This window comes from Symphodus melops (genome assembly GCF_947650265.1).
Source record: "Symphodus melops genome assembly, chromosome: 10".
NCBI classification, from domain to species: domain Eukaryota; kingdom Metazoa; phylum Chordata; class Actinopteri; order Labriformes; family Labridae; genus Symphodus; species Symphodus melops.
In genome coordinates, this window is record NC_136700.1 from 211,085 (window position 1) to 232,272 (window position 21,188).

General features: G+C 43.5%; 5 protein-coding genes across 5 annotated transcripts; 4 read left to right on the forward strand and 1 right to left on the reverse strand.

Moving 5' to 3' along the window:
* Positions 1–92: 92 nt before the first annotated feature.
* On the forward strand, positions 93–1,721 carry LOC306829902 (olfactory receptor 4B13-like; the record flags this gene model as incomplete). Its single annotated transcript, XM_079353120.1, has 1 exon — positions 93–1,721. Exon 1 carries the CDS (start codon positions 792–794, stop codon positions 1,719–1,721), a length of 930 nt encoding a protein of 309 aa, XP_079209246.1. The 5' UTR covers positions 93–791.
* A 1,897-nt stretch (positions 1,722–3,618) lies between these two features.
* On the reverse strand, positions 3,619–4,592 carry LOC306830521 (olfactory receptor 2G6-like; the record flags this gene model as incomplete). The annotated part of the gene is made up of 1 exon (XM_079354085.1): positions 3,619–4,592. The coding sequence occupies one exon, from the start codon at positions 4,590–4,592 to the stop codon at positions 3,627–3,629; it is 966 nt and encodes a 321-aa protein (XP_079210211.1). The 3' UTR covers positions 3,619–3,626.
* Positions 4,593–7,206: 2,614 nt separating this feature from the next.
* LOC306830527 (olfactory receptor 11A1-like) lies at positions 7,207–8,306 on the forward strand. Its single transcript, XM_079354091.1, has one exon. The coding sequence runs from the start codon at positions 7,270–7,272 to the stop codon at positions 8,191–8,193; it is 924 nt and encodes a 307-aa protein (XP_079210217.1). The 5' UTR covers positions 7,207–7,269; the 3' UTR covers positions 8,194–8,306.
* Positions 8,307–13,165: 4,859 nt separating this feature from the next.
* On the forward strand, positions 13,166–16,072 carry LOC306830522 (olfactory receptor 52K1-like). Its single transcript, XM_079354086.1, has 3 exons — positions 13,166–13,710; positions 13,892–14,027; positions 15,026–16,072. Exon 3 carries the CDS (start codon positions 15,073–15,075, stop codon positions 16,033–16,035), a length of 963 nt encoding a protein of 320 aa, XP_079210212.1. The 5' UTR covers positions 13,166–13,710; positions 13,892–14,027; positions 15,026–15,072; the 3' UTR covers positions 16,036–16,072.
* A 1,688-nt stretch (positions 16,073–17,760) lies between these two features.
* LOC306830520 (olfactory receptor 52K1-like) lies at positions 17,761–20,662 on the forward strand. The gene is made up of 2 exons (XM_079354084.1): positions 17,761–17,837; positions 18,500–20,662. Exon 2 carries the CDS (start codon positions 18,543–18,545, stop codon positions 19,521–19,523), a length of 981 nt encoding a protein of 326 aa, XP_079210210.1. The 5' UTR covers positions 17,761–17,837; positions 18,500–18,542; the 3' UTR covers positions 19,524–20,662.
* Positions 20,663–21,188: the final 526 nt, after the last annotated feature.

Here is a 21,188-nt window from a genome sequence, read left to right on the forward strand (position 1 = left end):
CCATTCAGGGAAACACCGGGATGTCTTTGTCTTTCAGAAAACGTCAGTCATGTGCGAGTATAGATACTTGAGAACAGGGGCAGACTGTCACTGGCTGCTATTGGCTGTGAACAGTGAATGAGGTGTGAATGGTAAGGTCAGAGTGCGGCCCCCTGTCGTGATTGTCATTTTATGTACGAAAAATAAGAAAATACACTGAGACGTCAGGTACTGAGGTTTGTATTCATAACTTTCACTGAGGAGCAAAAATCAGCCTTGAAAATGTGATTCATCACGATAACGTTTGAACATGTCTGATCAGGATTGCCCAGCTCCAGTTGGGATAAAATGTCTCTCTGGCTGTGAACCAGGGCTGTTTGTCATCCCTGTGATAGGCTGACGTCAAACTCAGTTTGTCCTTTTGATTGTACCGATGAAACGTCAGTGTGGATCATAATGAGCTCCCTCTGCTGCTTTCCTCTTTAAAAGACCTCGACTCAGCGTGTCCGCTCAGTTCACCTCCATCAAGTCTCAGCAGGACCGCTGGTAAGACCTGTCAGGACACGGACTTGATCAGACCTGTCAGGACACGGACTTGATCAGACCTGTCAGGACACGGACTTGATCAGACCTGTCAGGACACGGACTTGATCAGACCTGTCAGGACACGGACTTGCCTGTTGAAGCAGATTTTTTTCTGTATGAGTGTGTTCAGTGTTATGTCTCTGACTCCTGTTCATATGTTGATGCTAACACGGTCGAAGTGTAATCCTCTCGGTCTGTACAGGTCCTAATGGAAAGGTGACACGATCATGATCAACTCCACATACCTTTCATATTTCACACTTGCAGCCTATTTGGACACAGGCATCTTTAAATATGTATACTTCATGGTTTTTCTGTCTGTATATATCTTTATTCTTTGTGCTAACCTGTTTCTCATGGTGGTGATCTGTATGAACAGAAGTCTCCATGAGCCCATGTACATCTTCCTGTGCAGCCTGTTTGTGAACGAGCTGTTTGGTAGCACAGCTTTGTTTCCTCTCCTGCTGGTTCAGATTCTCTCTGACGTTCACACTGTGTCTGCTCCTCTCTGCTTCCTGCAGATCTTCTGTGTGCACTCTTACGGGGCTGTTGAGTATTTAAACTTGGCCGTCATGTCTTATGACAGGTATCTTGCTATCTGTTACCCTCTACAATATAACACATGCATGACTCATAGAAAGATTGGCGTGCTCATAGCGGTGACATGGATGTACCCGTGTTTAGCGATGGTGATTTTGTTAACTCTGACGTCTCCTCTGCAGCTGTGTGGCAACACTATCCACAAAGTGTACTGTGATACACACTCAGTGGTCAAGCTTGCATGCACCGACACAGCTGGAATTAACGCGTATGGACTCACTGCCACGTTTAGCACAATCTTTGCTTCTTTACTCTTAATCCTGTACACGTACATGAGGATCCTGCAGGTGTGTTTCAGTGGATCCAAACAGACGAGGCAGAAAGCTGTCAGCACCTGCACGCCTCACCTCGCCTCGCTGCTCAACTTCTCCTGCGGGGCTTGTTTTGAAATATTACAGAGCAGGTTTAATATGAACAATGTACCCAACATACTGAGGATATTCTTATCTCTGTACTTTCTTACATGTCAGCCACTTTTCAACCCCATCATGTACGGACTCAGACTGTCACAGATCCGTGTGCAGTGTAAAAGTCTGATATCAAAAGTCAGCTTTTAGTATTACCTGCACTCTTACTGAGGTGATCTTTTTAAAATGTCAGTACACCTTTGTGTCCCTGTCAAAGTGCATTATTTATTTCACCATTATTTTTTTGCCTTTTATACATTTTTCCATTTCATATAAGGTCAACTGAGGTCAAAGATTTCAGATACAAGCTGGATGTTTAAAGGCATCATCAGAGATTCTTTGCACAGTTCAGTGTTTAAGGCCCAGACAGAAGTAAGAGGCCCACACTGCAAACACTCAGAAGATTTGAGTAAAGGCCTGAATTACAAGAAGGAAACACGTCTTCCAACCCAGAAAGCAACTTCATGTGTCTGACATCCAGACATGTAGCAAACAAGCAGTGAAGCTGTGTGATCAGATGTGTCTGTTGTTGTCGGCGTGCAGGTGGAGCCAGACTTCCTTCTGTTGAACTTTAGCTGAGTTATGTTGAGTCTGCTTCATGTACCTGGACTCACAGTCCCATTAACTGTTCAACTGTTGAATTCCCAGACATGTCATGAAGTCAGTATTTGCTGCTGTCTCTAACAGAAGAACATGTTCAGTGCTCAGAGGGAAACTTGAAGAACTGTGAGTTACTTGTATGATTCCATGTGTCGTTTGGTTCTGAGAAAATAAAGAGACCTTTTCCGTCTACTCGGCTCGTCTCCAGAGTTTGTGTCTCTTTTCTGTTTCTAACATGGTGATTGAATGTCAGCTCTGACACATGTCCAGCACTTTGTGTCTCCTGCTCCTGGATCCCAGAACTTTCTCAGATAATGAAAACCTACCTCAGTCCTCTCTGATGTCAAACTTCAGATTTGAGCTTCTGGGACCCTTCACAGTTCATGAACCCCCGTAGTCTGAGCCCAGATTCAGATGAAGACCAACGTCTTCTTCCCCTTAATGTAAGCCAGTACAAAGTGTGGCCGGGGGGGATTTTTGTCATTTTTCTTTTTCATGTTAGCGAGGGCTGAATATTCCTAAAATAGAAAATATTCCAAACAGATTTGACTATTTTCTAAACTATGAAAATCTTTGACACCAAGCAGACTGTTGTTTAACCTTTGAACAACCTGAGCTGAACACAGAACGCTTCTACAAATAAACTGACCACGTTACAGAAAAACAACAGATCAAACCAATCAAAGTATTTAATGTCCTTTTATTAAAGTCTTTCTTTTTCAAAGCTTTTCATTCTGATCTACAAATCTTTACTATTTCAAACAAATGGACCACAGTAGTTTATCACTGCATTCATTTATAATATTTACATTATTTTTGAAGAGCTCAAAGTACAAAAAGTTCCTTTCAATATTTTTTAATATTGATATAAAAAAACTTCTAACAATTCTGCCCGAAAGAAAAAAAGTTTGGACCCCAGTGATGTAATCATTATTATCCCAGTCTGTGTGTTTTGTCCTCATGGGGCCCGGGTGTGTGTGTGTGTGTGTGTGTGTGTGTGTGTGCAGCATGATGCAAAGTTATTGTTTATTGCATGTTATATTGTTATTAGCGTCCCTGTCCCTGGTGGGCAGGGAGAGAGTGGGGATTGGGTTTGTTTACAGACTGCCTAAGAACTGTGATGTCATTCTGTCTGTCACTTTGTTGGAAAATGGAAATAAAAAGAGTTGGAGAAAAATAAAGTATTTATGCTATTAAATATGAATCCAGACAGGTCACATGTCTCGACATTGTTGCAGAAAGTGTGTCTGAAAATGTGAGCAAAAATAATGAATCAAGTCGTGACCATAATTCAGAGACACAAGCACTCTCTATTCAGATAAGACAAAATGCATTCACTTATTTATTCTAATTCCACCAATTCAACAAACTGGAACTGAATCAGTTACCTGTGATGAGCGCTGAACCCTTTTACGGGGGGCGGGGGGTGGGGGGTGTGGGGGGGTTTTGGAACATTTATCGACACACACTGAAGAAGCTGCAGGACTTTACGTTCTGTGCAGCTTTTGATATCAGACTTTTACACTGCACACGGATCTGTGACAGTCTGAGTCCGTACATGATGGGGTTGAAAAGTGGCTGACATGTAAGAAAGTACAGAGATAAGAATATCCTCAGTATGTTGGGAACATTGTTCATATTAAACCTGCTCTGTATTATTTCAAAACAAGCCCCGCAGGAGAAGTTGAGCAGCGAGGCGAGGTGAGGCGTGCAGGTGCTGACAGCTTTCTGCCTCGTCTGTTTGGATCCACTGAAACACACCTGCAGGATCCTCATGTACGTGTACAGGATTAAAATCAGAGGACTGAAGACGGAGAGCGCAGTGACTATGAGGCCGTGAATGTTGTTCACTGTGGTGTCATAACAGGCCAGTTTAACCACAGAATGATTGTCACAGTACACTTTGTTAATGGTGTTTCCACACAGCTGCAGAGGAACCAGTAAGAGCAGAGCCTCAATATTCACAAGAAGGGCACTGAACCATATCACAGCAAAAAGCCTGGCAACTTTCTCACGCCTCATGTCTTTAGTGTACTGAAGAGGCCGACAGATAGCAAGATACCTGTCATAAGACATGACGGCCAGGCTTAAATATTCTATGTTTCCATAAGTGTAGATACAGAAGATCTGCAGGAAACAGAGAGGAGCAGACACAGTGTGAACATCAGAGAGAATCTGAACCAGCAGGAGAGGAAACAAAGCTGTGCTACCAAACAGCTCGTTCACAAACAGGCTGCACAGGAAGATGTACATGGGCTCATGGAGACTTCTGTTCATACAGATCACCACCATGAGAAACAGGTTAGAACAGATGATCAGCATGTAAACAAGCAGGACAATCACAGCATAGAAATACTTCAATCCACCTGTGTCGAAGTAAGCAACCAGCACAAAATCTGGAGCCTGAGTGGAGTTAACCATGAGCCTGTGAGAAGGTGGGCGTGTGCTCAGGCCGATGAGTACGTTACAGGTAGTCCAGAGTTAAAGAGCGGCAGAGACATGAAGCACCAGCAGCCCGTCTCAGAACAAGACGGCAGGTTCCTCTGTGAAGCAGAAAAGTCAGGTGGACATTTTGTGTCCTCAGCTCGCCTGCTGCGGTCGAGCAGTGAGCAGAAACTCTGCTTGTCCGACTTTAAACACTGAGTGGTGGACGCCCACAGCAGCTCACAGCCCTCTGGAACTAAAGTCCTATTGGTTCACACAGAGGTGTAAAGACTCCTCAGATACTCGACTCAGGTCAAAGTTACTTTGAGACGATTTGACTGGTCAAAGTATCCGTCTAGTCAAATGTACAATAACGTTACTTTCACAACACATCTCTTGAGAGTCTCTCGTTCACGAGTGGGGGGGAGGATGGAGCGTGATGGGAGCGGCGTCCGCAGCATCTTTACCGGTCGATCTTCGTTCCTCCCCCACCCGAAGGTCATGACCGAAAGAACGAGATCCCGGATACAAGCGGCTGAAATGGGCTTCCTCCGTAGGGTGACTGAGCGCACCCTTAGAGATCAGAGGTCAGATGGGACACTTCCTGTCTCCTGATCAGAGGTCAGGTAGGACACTTCCTGTCTCCTGATCAGAGGTCAGGTAGGACACTTCCTGTCTCCTGATCAGAGGTCAGATAGGACACTTCCTGTCTCCTGATCAGAGGTCAGATAGGACACTTCCTGTCTCCTGATCAGAGGTCAGATAGGACACTTCCTGTCTCCTGATCAGAGGTCAGGTAGGACACTTCCTGTTTCCTGATCAGAGGTCAGGTAGGACACTTCCTGTCTCCTGATCAGAGGTCAGATGGGACACTTCCTGTCTCCTGATCAGAGGTCAGATGGGACACTTCCTGTCTCCTGATCAGAGGTCAGATGGGACACTTCCTGTCTCCCGATCAGAGGTCAGATGGGACACTTCCTGTCTCCCGATCAGAGGTCAAGTAGGATACTTCCTGTCTCCTGATCAGAGGTCAGATAGGACACTTCCTGTCTCCAGATAAGAGGTCAGATAGGACTCTTCCTGTCTCCTGATCAGAGGTCAAGTAGGACACTTCCTGTCTCCTGATCAGAGGTCAGGTAGGACACTTCCTGTCTCCTGATCAGAGGTCAGATGGGACACTTCCTGTCTCCTGATCAGAGGTCAGATGGGACACTTCCTGTCTCCAGATCAGAGGTCAGGTAGGACACTTCCTGTCTCCTGATCAGAGGTCAGGTAGGACACTTCCTGTCTCCTGATCAGAGGTCAGATAGGACACTTCCTGTCTCCTGATCAGAGGTCAGGTAGGACACTTCCTGTCTCCTGATCAGAAGTCAGATGGGACACTTCCTGTCTCCTGATCAGAGGTCAGGTAGGACACTTCCTGTCTCCTAATCAGAGGTCAGGTAGGACACTTCCTGTCTCCTGATCAGAGGTCAGGTAGGACACTTCCTGTCTCCAGATCAGAGGTCATCAGAGGTCAGGTAGGACACTTCCTGTCTCCTGATCAAGGTCAGATAGGACACTTCCTGTCTCCTGATCAGAGGTCAGGTAGGACACTTCCTGTCTCCTGATCAGAGGTCAGGTAGGACACTTCCTGTCTCCTGATCAGAGGTCAGGTAGGACACTTCCTGTCTCCTGATCAGAGGTCAGATAGGACACTTCCTGTCTCCTGATCAAGGTCAGATAGGACACTTCCTGTCTCCTGATCAGAGGTCAGGTAGGACACTTCCTGTCTCCTGATCAGAGGTCAGGTAGGACACTTCCTGTCTCCTGATCAGAGGTCAGGTAGGACACTTCCTGTCTCCTGATCAGAGCTCTTATTGGTTCAGGAGTTCCTCAAAGTGTTCCCTTCATGGAATCGGTTCCACGGTTGATTCACTGAACTATCGTAGGATTTGGTTTGATGAAATCTAATAAGAGAAGATGAGAACATGTATGTTGGTTTAATGACCTTCAATCAATCACCAACATTTGAAGTGATCAGTTCTCTGTGGAATGATCCGCTCGGACCTGAACAGTAACATCACTTTACAGCCGAGGACGATCAGGAAGAAGTTTGAGGATATGAAAGGAAGCTGCTCGTGGAGCACAGAGGAGGAGGAATCTGTTCTGATGACGTCAACATTTGATGACAAGTCAAAAAAATCTGCTGTCTTATAAACACATGACACTGCAGCTTTCAGCTCAGGCAGGAGGGACGAGATGGAACCAGACGAGACATGTCTCCCATGAGGTGAAGGACAGAGCGGTCTGGTTTGCATTTACACGATCAGTGTTCAGATGTGTTGACTTGTGATTGTTCTGGATGTGATGTTGCAGGTTTGGAAACACATGCATACTTAAAAAGGTCAAATGAGAGCTTCCAGTTGTGACTAGATGAGACGTGGCTGTGATTCAGACATGTGATCAACTCCAAACGTTACTTTACATAGATTTGAACTTTTGCTGTTTGACTGTTTTCCCATCTCGACGCTCAGTTCAGATGCTCTGTGTGTATTTGCTGCATCATTATAAAACTTTGCCATGTAAGAAGCCACAGATAAAGTAGGAAGTTTCACATGATGATGATGATGATGATGATGTCGTGCTGACTTTAAAGCAGCTACGTGAGTCGCTGTGTGTTTCCAGGAGGACCATGATGAACTCCACTCAGGTTTCATATTTCATTCTTGCAGCCTACTTTGACACCGGTGGTTTGAAATACGTCTCCTTTCTGATTGTCCTGCTTTTATACGCCTTCATTCTTAGTTTCAACCTGCTGCTCATCGTGGTGATCTGTGTGAACAGAAGTCTCCATGAGCCCATGTACATCTTCCTGTGCAGCCTGTTTGTGAACCAGCTGTTGGGTAGCACAGCTTTGTTTCCTCTCCTGCTGGTTCAGATTCTCTCTGACGTTCACACGGTCTCGGCCTCCTTTTGTTACGTGCACATCTTCTGTGTTTTCTCGTATGGAAAATTAGAATTTTTCAATCTAGCTGTCATATCTTATGACAGATATCTTGCTATTTGTCATCCCTTACACTATCACAGACACATGACTGTCATCAGAGTGATGGTAGTTATTGCTCTGATCTGGTTTCTTTCCTTTGTGCTGAATATTTACGCTCTAGTTTCCTTGATTTCTTTACAGCTGTGTGGAAACATCTTAAACAAAGTGCACTGTCCCAGCTTCACCATTGTCAAACTGGCGTGCTCTGACACACGCCACCATGACATCTACGGCCTTGTTGTCAGCTCAGTGGCTGTTTATGGTCCTCTGATTTTAATCCTGTACACGTACATGAGGATCCTGCAGGTGTGTTTCAGTGGATCCAAACAGACGAGGCAGAAAGCTGTCAGCACCTGCACGCCTCACCTCGCCTCGCTGCTCAACTTCTCCTTCGGCGTTTGTTTTGAAATATTACAGAGCAGGTTTAATATGAACGATGTACCCAACATACTGAGGATATTCTTATCTCTGTACTTTCTTACATGTCAGCCACTTTTCAACCCCATCATGTACGGACTCAAACTGTCACAGATCCGTGTGCAGTGTAAAAGTCTGATCCAGTTTAAATAAAGAGACATGAAACATGCTCTGATCTCTCTGTGCTTGTTTAAAGAGCTGATGTGACCACAAAGCTGTGCAACACTTACACACTGGAAGGCCCCATCACTGTTTGTATAGCTCCAAATAATAACCAAGGTTACATCACACTGAGTCAGCTCTTTATTATAACACTGAGTCAGCTCTTTATTATAACACTGAGTCAGCTCTTTATTATAACGCTGAGTCAGGTCTTTATTATAACACTGAGTCAGGTCTTTATTATAACGCTGAGTCATTATAACACTGTGTCAGGTCTTTATTATAATGCTGAGTCAGGTCTTTATTATAACGCTGAATCATTATAACACTGAGTCAGGTCTTTATTATAACACTGAGTCATTATAACACTGAGTCAGGTCTTTATTATAACGCTGAGTCATTATAACACTGAGTCAGGTCTTTATTATAACGCTGAGTCATTATAACACTGAGTCAGGTCTTTATTATAACACTGAGTCAGGTCTTTATTATAACACTGAGTCAGGTCTTTATTATAACACTGAGTCATTATAACACTGAGTCAGGTCTTTATTATAACGCTGAGTCATTATAACACTGAGTCATTATAACACTGAGTCAGGTCTTTATTATAACGCTGAGTCAGGTCTTTATTATAACACTGAGTCATTATAACACTGAGTCAGGTCTTTATTATAACACTGAGTCAGGTCTTTATTATAACACTGAGTCATTATAACGCTGAGTCAGGTCTTTATTATAACGCTGAGTCAGGTCTTTATTATAACACTGAGTCATTATAACACTGAGTCAGGTCTTTATTATAACGCTGAGTCAGGTCTTTATTATAACACTGAGTCATTATAACACTGAGTCAGGTCTTTATTATAACGCTGAGTCAGGTCTTTATTATAACACTGAGTCAGGTCTTTATTATAACACTGAGTCATTATAACACTGAGTCAGGTCTTTATTATAACACTGAGTCATTATAACACTGAGTCAGGTCTTTATTATAACGCTGAGTCAGGTCTTTATTATAACACTGAGTCATTATAACACTGAGTCAGGTCTTTATTATAACGCTGAATCATTATAACACTGAGTCAGGTCTTTATTATAACACTGAGTCATTATAACACTGAGTCAGGTCTTTATTATAACGCTGAGTCAGGTCTTTATTATAACGCTGAGTCATTATAACGCTGAGTCAGCTCTTTATTATAACACTGAGTCAGGTCTTTATCATAACGCTGAGTCAGGTCTTTATTATAACACTGAGTCAGGTCTTTATTATAACACTGAGTCATTATAACACTGAGTCAGGTCTTTATTATAACGCTGAGTCAGGTCTTTATTATAACACTGAGTCAGGTATTTATTATAACGCTGAGTCAGGTCTTTATTATAACACTGAGTCAGGTCTTTATTATAACACTGAGTCAGGTCTTTATTATAACGCTGAGTCATTATAACACTGAGTCAGGTCTTTATTATAACACTGAGTCAGGTCTTTATTATAACGCTGAGTCATTATAACACTGAGTCAGGTCTTTATTATAACGCTGAGTCATTATAACACTGAGTCAGGTCTTTATTATAACACTGAGTCAGGTCTTTATTATAACGCTGAGTCAGGTCTTTATTATAACACTGAGTTGGGTCTTTATTATAACACTGAGTCATTATAACACTGAGTCAGGTCTTTATTATAACGCTGAGTCAGGTCTTTATTATAACGCTGAGTCAGGTCTTTATTATAACGCTGAGTCAGGTCTTTATTATAACGCTGAGTCATTATAACACTGAGTCAGGTCTTTATTATAACACTGAGTCAGGTCTTTATTATAACGCTGAGTCAGGTCTTTATTATAACACTGAGTCAGGTCTTTATTATAACACTGAGTCATTATAACACTGAGTCAGGTCTTTATTATAACGCTGAGTCAGGTCTTTATTATAACGCTGAGTCATTATAACGCTGAGTCAGCTCTTTATTATAACACTGAGTCAGGTCTTTATCATAACGCTGAGTCAGGTCTTTATTATAACACTGAGTCAGGTCTTTATTATAACACTGAGTCATTATAACACTGAGTCAGGTCTTTATTATAACGCTGAGTCAGGTCTTTATTATAACACTGAGTCAGGTATTTATTATAACGCTGAGTCAGGTCTTTATTATAACACTGAGTCAGGTCTTTATTATAACACTGAGTCAGGTCTTTATTATAACGCTGAGTCAGGTCTTTATTATAACGCTGAGTCAGGTCTTTATTATAACGCTGAGTCAGGTCTTTATTATAACGCTGAGTCATTATAACACTGAGTCAGGTCTTTATTATAACACTGAGTCAGGTCTTTATTATAACGCTGAGTCAGGTCTTTATTATAACACTGAGTTGGGTCTTTATTATAACACTGAGTCATTATAACACTGAGTCAGGTCTTTATTATAACGCTGAGTCAGGTCTTTATTATAACGCTGAGTCAGGTCTTTATTATAACGCTGAGTCAGGTCTTTATTATAACGCTGAGTCATTATAACACTGAGTCAGGTCTTTATTATAACACTGAGTCAGGTCTTTATTATAACGCTGAGTCATTATAACGCTGAGTCAGGTCTTTATTATAACGCTGAGTCAGGTCTTTATTATAACACTGAGTCAGGTCTTTATTATAACACTGAGTCATTATAACACTGAGTCATGTCTTTATTATAACACTGAGTCATTATAACACTGTGTCATGTCTTTATTATAATGCTGAGTCAGGTCTTTATTATAACGCTGAATCATTATAACACTGAGTCAGGTCTTTATTATAACAATGAGTCATTATAACACTGAGTCAGGTCTTTATTATAACACTGAGTCATTATAACACTGAGTCAGGTCTTTATTATAACACTGAGTCATTATAACACTGAGTCAGGTCTTTATTATAACACTGAGTCATTATAACGCTGAGTCAGGTCTTTATTATAACACTGAGTCATTATAACGCTGAGTCAGGTCTTTATTATAACACTGAGTCAGGTCTTTATTATAACGCTGAGTCATTATAACGCTGAGTCAGCTCTTTATTATAACACTGAGTCAGGTCTTTATTATAACATTGAGTCAGGTCTTTATCATAACGCTGATTCAGGTCTTTATTATAACACTGAGTCAGGTCTTTATTATAACACTGAGTCAGGTCTTTATTATAACGCTGAGTCATTATAACACTGAGTCAGGTCTTTATTATAACACTGAGTCAGGTCTTTATTATAACGCTGAGTCAGGTCTTTATTATAACGCTGAGTCAGGTCTTTATGATAACGCTGAGTCAGGTCTTTATTATAACGCTGAGTCAGGTCTTTATTATAACGCTGAGTCATTATAACACTGAGTCAGGTCTTTATTATAACACTGAGTCAGGTCTTTATTATAACGCTGAGTCAGGTCTTTATTATAACGCTGAGTCATTATAACACTGAGTCAGGTCTTTATTATAACACTGAGTCAGGTCTTTATTATAACGCTGAGTCAGGTCTTTATTATAACGCTGAGTCATTATAACACTGAGTCAGGTCTTTATTATAACACTGAGTCATTATAACACTGAGTCAGGTCTTTATTATAACGCTGAGTCATCATAACACTGAGTCAGGTCTTTATTATAACACTGTGTCATGTCTTTATTATAACGCTGAGTCATGTCTTTATTATAACACTGATACAATGTGAGGCCCTTGCATGGAGAGCCCTGATTGGCCAGTGTATGGAACTCCAATCTCCCCCGGTAAATCAAAGTGAGGTCACGGTGGAGTCTGTTCTCCTTCATGGCGGTGAACGCTGGACCCTTTGAACTCTGCACAAGGCTTCAGACGGCTGCTACACCAGAATGCTACGTGTAGAGCTGAACATCAGAAACAACACTCTGAATACTGGAGCATCCAGGGTGAGCGACAAGTAGCTGCCAGGAGAATGAGAGGAACCAGTACATGGACACGGGTCACAAGGACGTCCCACTAGAACATTTCTGGATGTGATCAAGAAAGAGTGCGAAGCACCAACGAGCTGGCAGGAAGTGTGACAGACCGGGATGACAGGAAGTGACCATGGAGAGAGAGGAGCGACACTTGGTACTCGAGAAGCTTTGTGAAAGCAGCTCCAGTAATCTTGTAAAAGTCAGAACTTCGAGGTCCTGGACTTTAGTGGCATCCAGCAGCACCATGACAGTTCTCAGACTTCACTCAGTGAACGTTGTGAAAAACAAGGACTGAAAGCTGATGTTCAATGTGAACTCTTCACGTCCGACTTTGAAAAGTTTGAGTCCATCAAAGAAAACTGTTGTTTGTACGAAGAGGCAAAAAAACCCCCCCTGAGTGAGGCATCTCTGTTTCAGCAGTAACCACGGCAACCGCACACACAGTCCTCCCAGAGCTAATGCTAATGATGGTGTTTGTGAAGCTGAGCTCAGCCTCCACGGTGTCCAAGTGTCCACACAGACACGAGGATGAGCAGCTCCTCTGAGGCTCATTAACATGACCTGATACTGTAAACATGATGAAAGCTGTCCTCAGAGTCCCAGCGTCCTCTCTCTGTCCTCAGAGACCCAGCGTCCTGTCTCCGTCCTCAGAGTCCCAGCGTCCTCTCTCTCTGTCCTCAGAGTCCCAGCGTCCTCTCTCTCTGTCCTCAGAGTCCCAGCGTCCTCTCTCTCTGTCCTCAGAGTCCCAGCGTCCATTACATCACACTGATGACCACAGAGCTCCTGATCTTATCATCAAGTTTTTAACGAGTTCAGCTGAAGACCTTTCTGAACAAGTCAACTTCCTGTCTGTGAAGGAAGAACGAGACGAGTTCTTCATCAATATATCAGACATGTCTGACTGACACTGTGTGTGTGTGTGTGTGTGTGTGTGTGTGTTTACACTACACACATACATCAGACATGTCTGAACCTTCAGAGGCCTCTCAGCGGATCAGAGGACATGAACTCAAAGAGCTTCAACACGCATCAACACAGCTTCAGCTCGTCATCATGGACGAGGTGACTCAGCTTGAAAGGTCCACGGCAGAGAGACCAGCTTTGAGCTGAGTCATCATAACTTTATGAATGTTTCACAGCCCCACATGGCGTTTAAACGCTGAGTCATGTTTGTGCTTTAATGCAGATACGACAGTGAAGAGACGACATGGGGGCGGCTGTGGCCCAGCGGGGCCTCACAGCTCCGTCTGAATCCTGAAGGTCATTCATATAAACATGAAAGAAGTGTTTTTTAAATGTTGGCGTTAAAAACCTCAAAGTGTTGTAAAGTGGCGTGGTTAACCCTTCGCACCTGCCGCACTCGACGAACAACAACAACAACAGCCTTGGTTAGCGTGGTTTTCTTTGTGGCTGTCATGGCGCCGCTCGCTCTGTGGTTTCGGACCCTGTGCAGCCAATGGCAGCGTCAGACAGAGGGTATTAAAGTGCTGAGTCAGCGCTCAGTAAAGACAGAGGGATGGAGGAAGGAGAATCAGCTGCTGGAACACAGAACAGGTAACATGTGTGATTAAACAGCTGGGCTGAATCTCATGTCTGTCATCTTTATCCTTGTATATAACAGATAGATGTTTACTGTGGGGTTTTAATGCATGGCCTTACAGAGCAGCTCATTATACTGTTTGAAGTGTTTATAGTGCTTCTGCTCTTTAACCCTCTTTGTTTCCTCTCTGGAAAGCAGCCATCTTTAACAGTGTGATTACTTCCTCTGGAGCTTCTGCTTCGTCTCTTCAGAGCAGCTCTTACTGAGACCGAGGGTCCGACTCTGATCACACAGGAAGCAGCGGTGAGAGGGGTCTGAAACCTGGCTTCAGGTCAGGTACAGGAAGTCTTGTGTCTCTGCTCTGTGTGAGGATTCAGTGTCACTTCACAATGTGCTGAATTATTAACATGATGATGATGTGAAGACAGACACAAAGGCAGCGATCGCTTTGACTTATCTAACATGAGAATCTACCCGCCTGTTTGTGTCTTACAGTGTGAAGTCTAGAATATCTTTGTGATGTGTTTAAGGACTCATGTATCTACCACTGGACACCGTGTGGTTGTCATTGTCCAGAGAGACCACATGAGGGTGCCAGCGCTCACCTTTGTCCAGCCCTGCTTTTTTGTCTCTAACAAAATCCACCTGTTGTTTGTAAATGTATGCTGGGTCTGAGTGGAGGGTCTGGGTCTATGGTCTGGGTCTATGGTCTGGGTGAAGGTTCTGGGTCTATGGACTGGGTCTATGGTCTGAGTCTATGGTCTGGGTGGAGGTTCTGGGTCTATGGTCTGAGTCTTTGGTCTGGGTTTATGGTCTGAGTCTATGGTCTGGGTTTATGGTCTGAGTCTATGGTCTGGGTGGAGGTTCTGGGTCTATGGTCTGAGTCTATGGTCTGTTTGGAGGGTCTGGGTCTATGGTCTGAGTCTATGGTCTGTTTGGAGGGTCTGTGTCTATGGTCTGGGTCTATGGTCTGAGTCTATGGTCTGTTTGGAGGGTCTGGGTCTATGGTCTGTGTCGTGGGCTCGAATGTTTGAATTTGAACTGATGTGGATAAAAAAGAGAAGTTGACATTTTAATCTTCACTAAACAAGGTGAGAAATAAAAAACGTTAAACTTGTCGCCGTCATCAAAACCTGAACCTGACCTGAAGGTTCCTCTGAAGGGGGGTGTTAGAACTGGAAGGTTCCTCTGAAGGGGGGTGTTAGAACCGGAAGGTTCCTCTGAAGGGGGGTGTTAGAACCGGAAGGTTCCTCTGAAGGGGGGTGTTAGAACCTGAAGGTTCCTCTGAAGTGTTAATGTAGTAACTTTTCATGGTTTCTCTGTTTCCAGAATCTTCCGATCCAAAGCTGCACGAGTGGGTTTGAAGCAGACGGAGGATGGAGCCTCTCAGAGGGAATCAGTCCTCTCACCAACATTTCATCCTCAGTGCCTTTGATGAAGTCGGAGCGCTGAGGCCGCTCCTCTTCATCCCTTTCTTCTTCATGTTCGTCCTGTCTCTGTCGGCTAACTCCCTGCTGCTGTACGTCATCATATCACAGAGAAGCCTCCACTCCCCCATGTACGTCCTCATCGCCGGCATGGCCTGCGTGGACCTCAGCCTGCCTCTGTTCTTTGTTCCCAACATGCTGCTGAACTTCCTGTTTGACTGGAGGGGAATCTCTCTGATTGGCTGCCTGGTTCAGATGTACTTGATTCACTTTTTTGGAGCCTTTCAGTCCACGTTGCTGGTGTGGATGGCCCTGGACCGATACTTTGCCATCTGCACTCCACTCTACTACCATGAACACATGGCCTTACCAGGGTTCCTCAAGTTTGTGATCCCTCTTCTGATCAGAAATGTCTTCATGGTCTCAATTGTTGTATGTTTGGCAGGATTGTTACCGTTCTGTTTCAGAAATGTGATAGACCACTGTTTCTGTGAGCACATGGCCTTGGTGGATCTGGCCTGTGGAAGTACCACCATCAACAACCTGACTGGGTTACTGGCGGTGTTCTCCATCCCTGTGGCTGACTTCATCATCATCGCTGTCTCCTACATCATCATATTCAGCTCAGTGCTGAGGTCTGGAAAGTCAGGTGTCAAAGCCCTCCACACCTGTGTGACCCACATCGTGGTCAACAGTGTCAGTCTGATCATCATACTCACAGCATTCCTGTCCTATCGGATCAGAAGTGGTCTTTCTGCATCCATTCGGGTTTTTATCAGTATCATGTATCTGTTCTTTCCGAGCTGTTTCAACCCGATCATCTACGGCATCAGAACAGCTGAGATCAGACAGCACATAGTGAAGACGCTGTCATGGTGTAACTTTGTACAGAGGGCCACAGATCCTTTATGAGACTATTCAAACCTCTGTCAAATGAAATGTAAGTTATTGTGACGTCACTGAGAGAATGCCATTAAAACAAAACACTTTACAAAATGTGTGAAGAGTCCGAGCCAACATACTGTCGCATGGTGAGTTCCCCCCCCCCCCTCTCTGTTTCCTGACGTTTCTGGGGGTCAGACTCGGTGTCTTCATAAACATCAGTCTTTTATTCCAAAGAGACAACCTGACATACTTTATTCATCAAAGTCCCCGACCTGCCACAGTGCCATTCAGCAAGGCCTTCATGAGAATCACCACATCCATGACACTCCACCTCCCACACCAGGTCCATGATGGACTCTTTACTCTGCAGCAGCCTCTACCATCAGTGTGTGAATGTGTATGAATGGATGAGTTCATACTGATGGACTCTGCAGCAGCCTCTACCATCAGTGTGTTAATGTGTATGAATGGATGAGTTCATACTGATGGACTCTTTACTCTGCAGCAGCCTCTACCATCAGTGTGTGAATGGATGAGTTCATACTGATGGACTCTTTACTCTGCAGCAGCCTCTACCATCAGTGTATGAATGGATGAGTTAATACTGATGGACTCTTTACTCTGCAGCAGCCTCTACCATCAGTGTGTGAGTGTGTATGAATGGATGAGTTAATACTGATGGACTCTTTACTCTGCAGCAGCCTCTACCATCAGTGTGTGAATGTGTATGAATGGATGAGTTCATACTGATGGACTCTTTACTCTGCAGCAGCCTCTACCATCAGTGTGTGAATGTGTATGAATGGATGAGTTCATACTGATGGACTCTTTACTCTGCAGCAGCCTCTACCATCAGTGTGTGAATGTGTATGAATGGATGAGTTCATACTGATGGACTCTGCAGCAGCCTCTACCATCAGTGTGTGAATGTGTTTGAATGGATGAGTTAATACTGATGGACTCTTTACTCTGCAGCAGCCTCTACCATCAGTGTGTGAATGTGTTTGAATGGATGAGTTAATAATGATGGACTCTTTACTCTGCTGCAGCCTCTACCATCAGTGTGTGAATGTGTAGGTGTGACCTCGGTGTAAAGCTCTTTGAGTAGTCAGAACACTGAACCAGCTGAAGTCCATTTAAAGACCTGGTTCTGGCTGCAGACAGGTCCGGTTACTATTTGATCAATTTCACCTCCTGACACTTTTTTTTACTGCATCTCAAAGTTTTCCCTTCTAAGTTCTTAGTCAGATTGTGTGACGTTTCTTGTTTCTGCAGCCAATGAAGATGCAGATGGAGGCTGATAAAATGACGAGTCAGCATTCAGCCGGGACAGGTGGATGGAGGAGAGTCAGCAGCAGCAGACCTCGTAGACCTGCAGGTGGGACGTGTTCACAAACTGTCCAAACAGCATCACCTCGTTTTAAGCCTCTGATTTCTTTGACACATCCAAACTGTGTGCAGCTCCACAGAATCAGCATGTGCCTAACCCTAACCCTAACTCTGTGATTCTGTTCATCTGATTTGAATTGTTGTGTCTAACTCTGGAAAGAGAAACGTCTAAAACCATCTGCTCACCTGAAACAGATTGAATCCTGTTTTTATTTCTCTCTTCAGAGAGAAGATAATGAGCCTCAGCTCTTTGTGACATTTGTTTGATGGCGTGTTTCTTGTGAATATTTCTCTCTGTTGCATTTCCTGTTAAAGCTTTGCTAAGTTCTCTCACACAAACAGATGAGCAGCTTCCTGTTGAATGTTGAGAAATATGCTTCATGTTTTGGATGGGCCTCTCTGCTCTTAGACTCTGGACTAAGAACAGCAGAACCTTTGGGGTGAGGACGACAGAGAGGGGACATTTTCATGTCAACATGTTTTGTGTTTGATGACAGATGGTGGCCTGAAAACATGGGACTCTGCTGATGGCCATAAAGTGAAAACATCACCTTGTCATGTTTTTATCTCCACAGCACATTCACTGATTATTCCTGTGTGCTTTTCTCTCCTGATACAGATCACATATATAACGAGTGTCATTGAGTCTGAAGTGAAATGAAGCTTATTTGAGGTCATTTCCTTCTGTTGTTTTTTAACAGTTAATAACAAAGTGCAATCTAACAAGGTACCTCCAAACAAACAGACTTTAAACAGACGCCTGTGATGTAAACTGTGCTCTCACATATAATCACTGCTTCTTCTCTGCACTCACAAAGCATTGACTTTATATACAATGTGAAATATTCAAAGTGATGCTTCCTGTTTTATTTAGTGATCAAAGTGTTCACATTCTCAGAAGGTTGAAATATTACAGCTCATGAACTCCTCTCAGTCAGTCTGTATTCATAGTGATCTGAGTTAAAGTGAATTAGATGGAGGGCCATGCTGCATGTCTTTGGCTGTTTGCTCACACAGACAGTTCCATGTAGGTTGTGGCTCTCTTCTTTGTTTACAATCATATCTGGATTCTTTGGCATTCACTGGAAGCCTTTCTTTTCAGAAACAACCAACGCTGACTGAACTCAAACCTCAAACCAGGAAGGATGCAGAACATCTCCTCTCACAAACATTTCATCCTCAGTGCCTTTGATGAAGTCGGAGCGCTGAGGCCGCTCCTCTTCATCCCTTTCTTCTTCATGTTCGTCCTGTCTCTGTCGGCTAACTCCCTGCTGCTGTACGTCATCATATCACAGAGAAGCCTCCACTCCCCCATGTACGTCCTCATCGCCGGCATGGCCTGCGTGGACCTCAGCCTGCCTCTGTTCTTCTGCCCCAACATGCTGCTGAACTTCCTGTTTGGCTGGAGGGGAATCTCTCTGATTGGCTGCCTGGTTCAGATGCATTTTCTTCACTTTTTTGGGTCATTTCAGTCCTCGCTGCTGGTGTGGATGGCCCTGGACCGATACTTTGCCATCTGCACTCCACTCTACTACCATGAACACATGGCCTTACCAGGGTTCCTCAAGTTCATCATCCCACTTGTGATAAGAAACTTCCTCCTGGTCACACTGTTTGTCAGTCTGGCAGGAACGTTGTCATTCTGTGCTGGCAATGTGATGAACCACTGTTTCTGTGAGCACATGGCCTTGGTGGGGCTGGCCTGTGGAAGTACCACCATCAACAACCTGACTGGGTTACTGGCGGTGTTCCTTAACCCTGTGGCTGACTTCCTTTTCATCACTGCCTCTTATGTGGTCATATTCAGCTCAGTGCTGAGGTCTGGAAAGTCAGGCGTCAAAGCCCTCCACACCTGCATCACTCACATCGTGGTCATCACTGTCAGCCTGACCATCGCCCTCGTAGCCTTTCTGTCGTATCGGATCAGAAACGCTCTTCCTGCAGCTGTTCGTGTTTTCATCAGCATCATGTATGTGCTGTTCCAAAGCTGCTTCAACCCGATCATCTACGGCATCAGAACCGCTGAGATCAGACAGCACATAGTGAAGACGCTGATTTTGTGTCGGCGAAACAGAACTATGGCCCATCCCGAAGAAACTGCCATCAAATCTGTTCCAAACCTTTAAGGCATAGATTAACAGGTACAACGTTTTGAGTCTAAGTCCAGTTAGGAAGGCTTTGATCAGACTGCAGCCCAAATCTGATTATTCCCCAAATTTGATCAGAATCTGATTTCACTGACTGTCTGTCCACAATAGAAATTACAAGTGACCAGATCGGATCTGCCTGTCCATATTGACGTGGTCCGATCCACATTGGTTTCTATGGTAACAGCAAAAACAACAGTAAAATGGATAACAGATAAGTGTGATTATTTCTGATGAAAACAGTTTTACGGAGCAGTCGGTCTGCGGGCTTGTTTTACTACATTTGTTTTGATTCTTGCCGTTTTCTTTCGAGGTGAACTTCGCTGGATCTACGTTGTTGTTGTTATTGTTGACGGTGTCGCGTTGAAGCGACCGAGACGTTCAGATTGAGTCGGATCTAAAGGAATCAGATTTGAATCAGATTTGAAACCACCTCCTCAAGTGGTTTGAATCAGATTTGGAAAAATCGGATTTCATTTAGCGTCTTTTGTCCAGACTGACAAAAAATCAAACCACATATAATCTGGATGAGCTAGAAATTGGATTTGGAGGTGCAACATGAAGAAGATCGAAGCAATTCACCATCAAGTCTTTATGGGTTTTTTTATTATGATAAAGTGGACAAGTACTGTACGAAAGGGTCCGTGAGATGACGTCATAGCCCCGCCCCTTTTGACCGTGTGCCGTTCTGCTCACTGCGTTCAGTTCAGTTTAGTAGAGACAAGAGTTGGCTGTTTCATGTTGACGGCCCTGCCTGTCGTTCCGTCTGTGTTCCTTGTCTGTGTGCGTCCATGAGACCTCAGTAAGTATTGTAGGAGTATATTTAGGCTAATTGACTTTATGTTTTATGTTCAGTGATTGTAGCACTAGCAATTAGCGTGCAAGCGTTTAGCGCGCTAGCGATTAGCGCGCTAGCGTTTATCTTGTTGTATGTTAAGCTGGGCATGTGCCAACTCATTTATTTTCTGTTAATATGATTCCTCATTGTAGAGTTTTATTTACATGTATGCTAGTGAGTTCACTGTCAGATATTTGCATAACAGAGGTTATTTTGTATGAGCAATATTATTTAGTTGAGCTTTGAGAAGGACAGTATTTGATTTCTTCTTTTGTTGTTTGCACACACACACACACACACACACACACACACACACACACACACACACACACACACTGGTCCTCACCTATAAGTGGGTCAATGACGTGATGCTTATTTTTTTGTGTCTATGTGATTTGCTTACATTTAAAAAGGTTGAAATTTTAAAATAAACTTAGATATTACTTGCATACGTTACTTTTTTTTGAAGACCTAGTCTAAAATATATGGTTTTAATATATTTTGAGAGAATATTTGGGGGATAATGGTAAAAATGTCATGTGGTGTAACCCTAAAAACTTGGTACGAAATAGTTTAACTTGCTTGAAAAGGTTAAAATGTTCAAAAAACATACTATCAACTAGTTTGGCATAATCTTACACTAAATCTATTTAATAGTAAATAAAAGTAATAAAACACAGTTGTTCAGAATATTATATTTTATTTGGGCAATTTTGTCCGTCAAGTCAAAGTCCTGAAGTGTCAAGGTGGTGTAACCACCATTCAAGGAGCCATTTTGGTAATATGATGCAAGAAGACAATGTGAC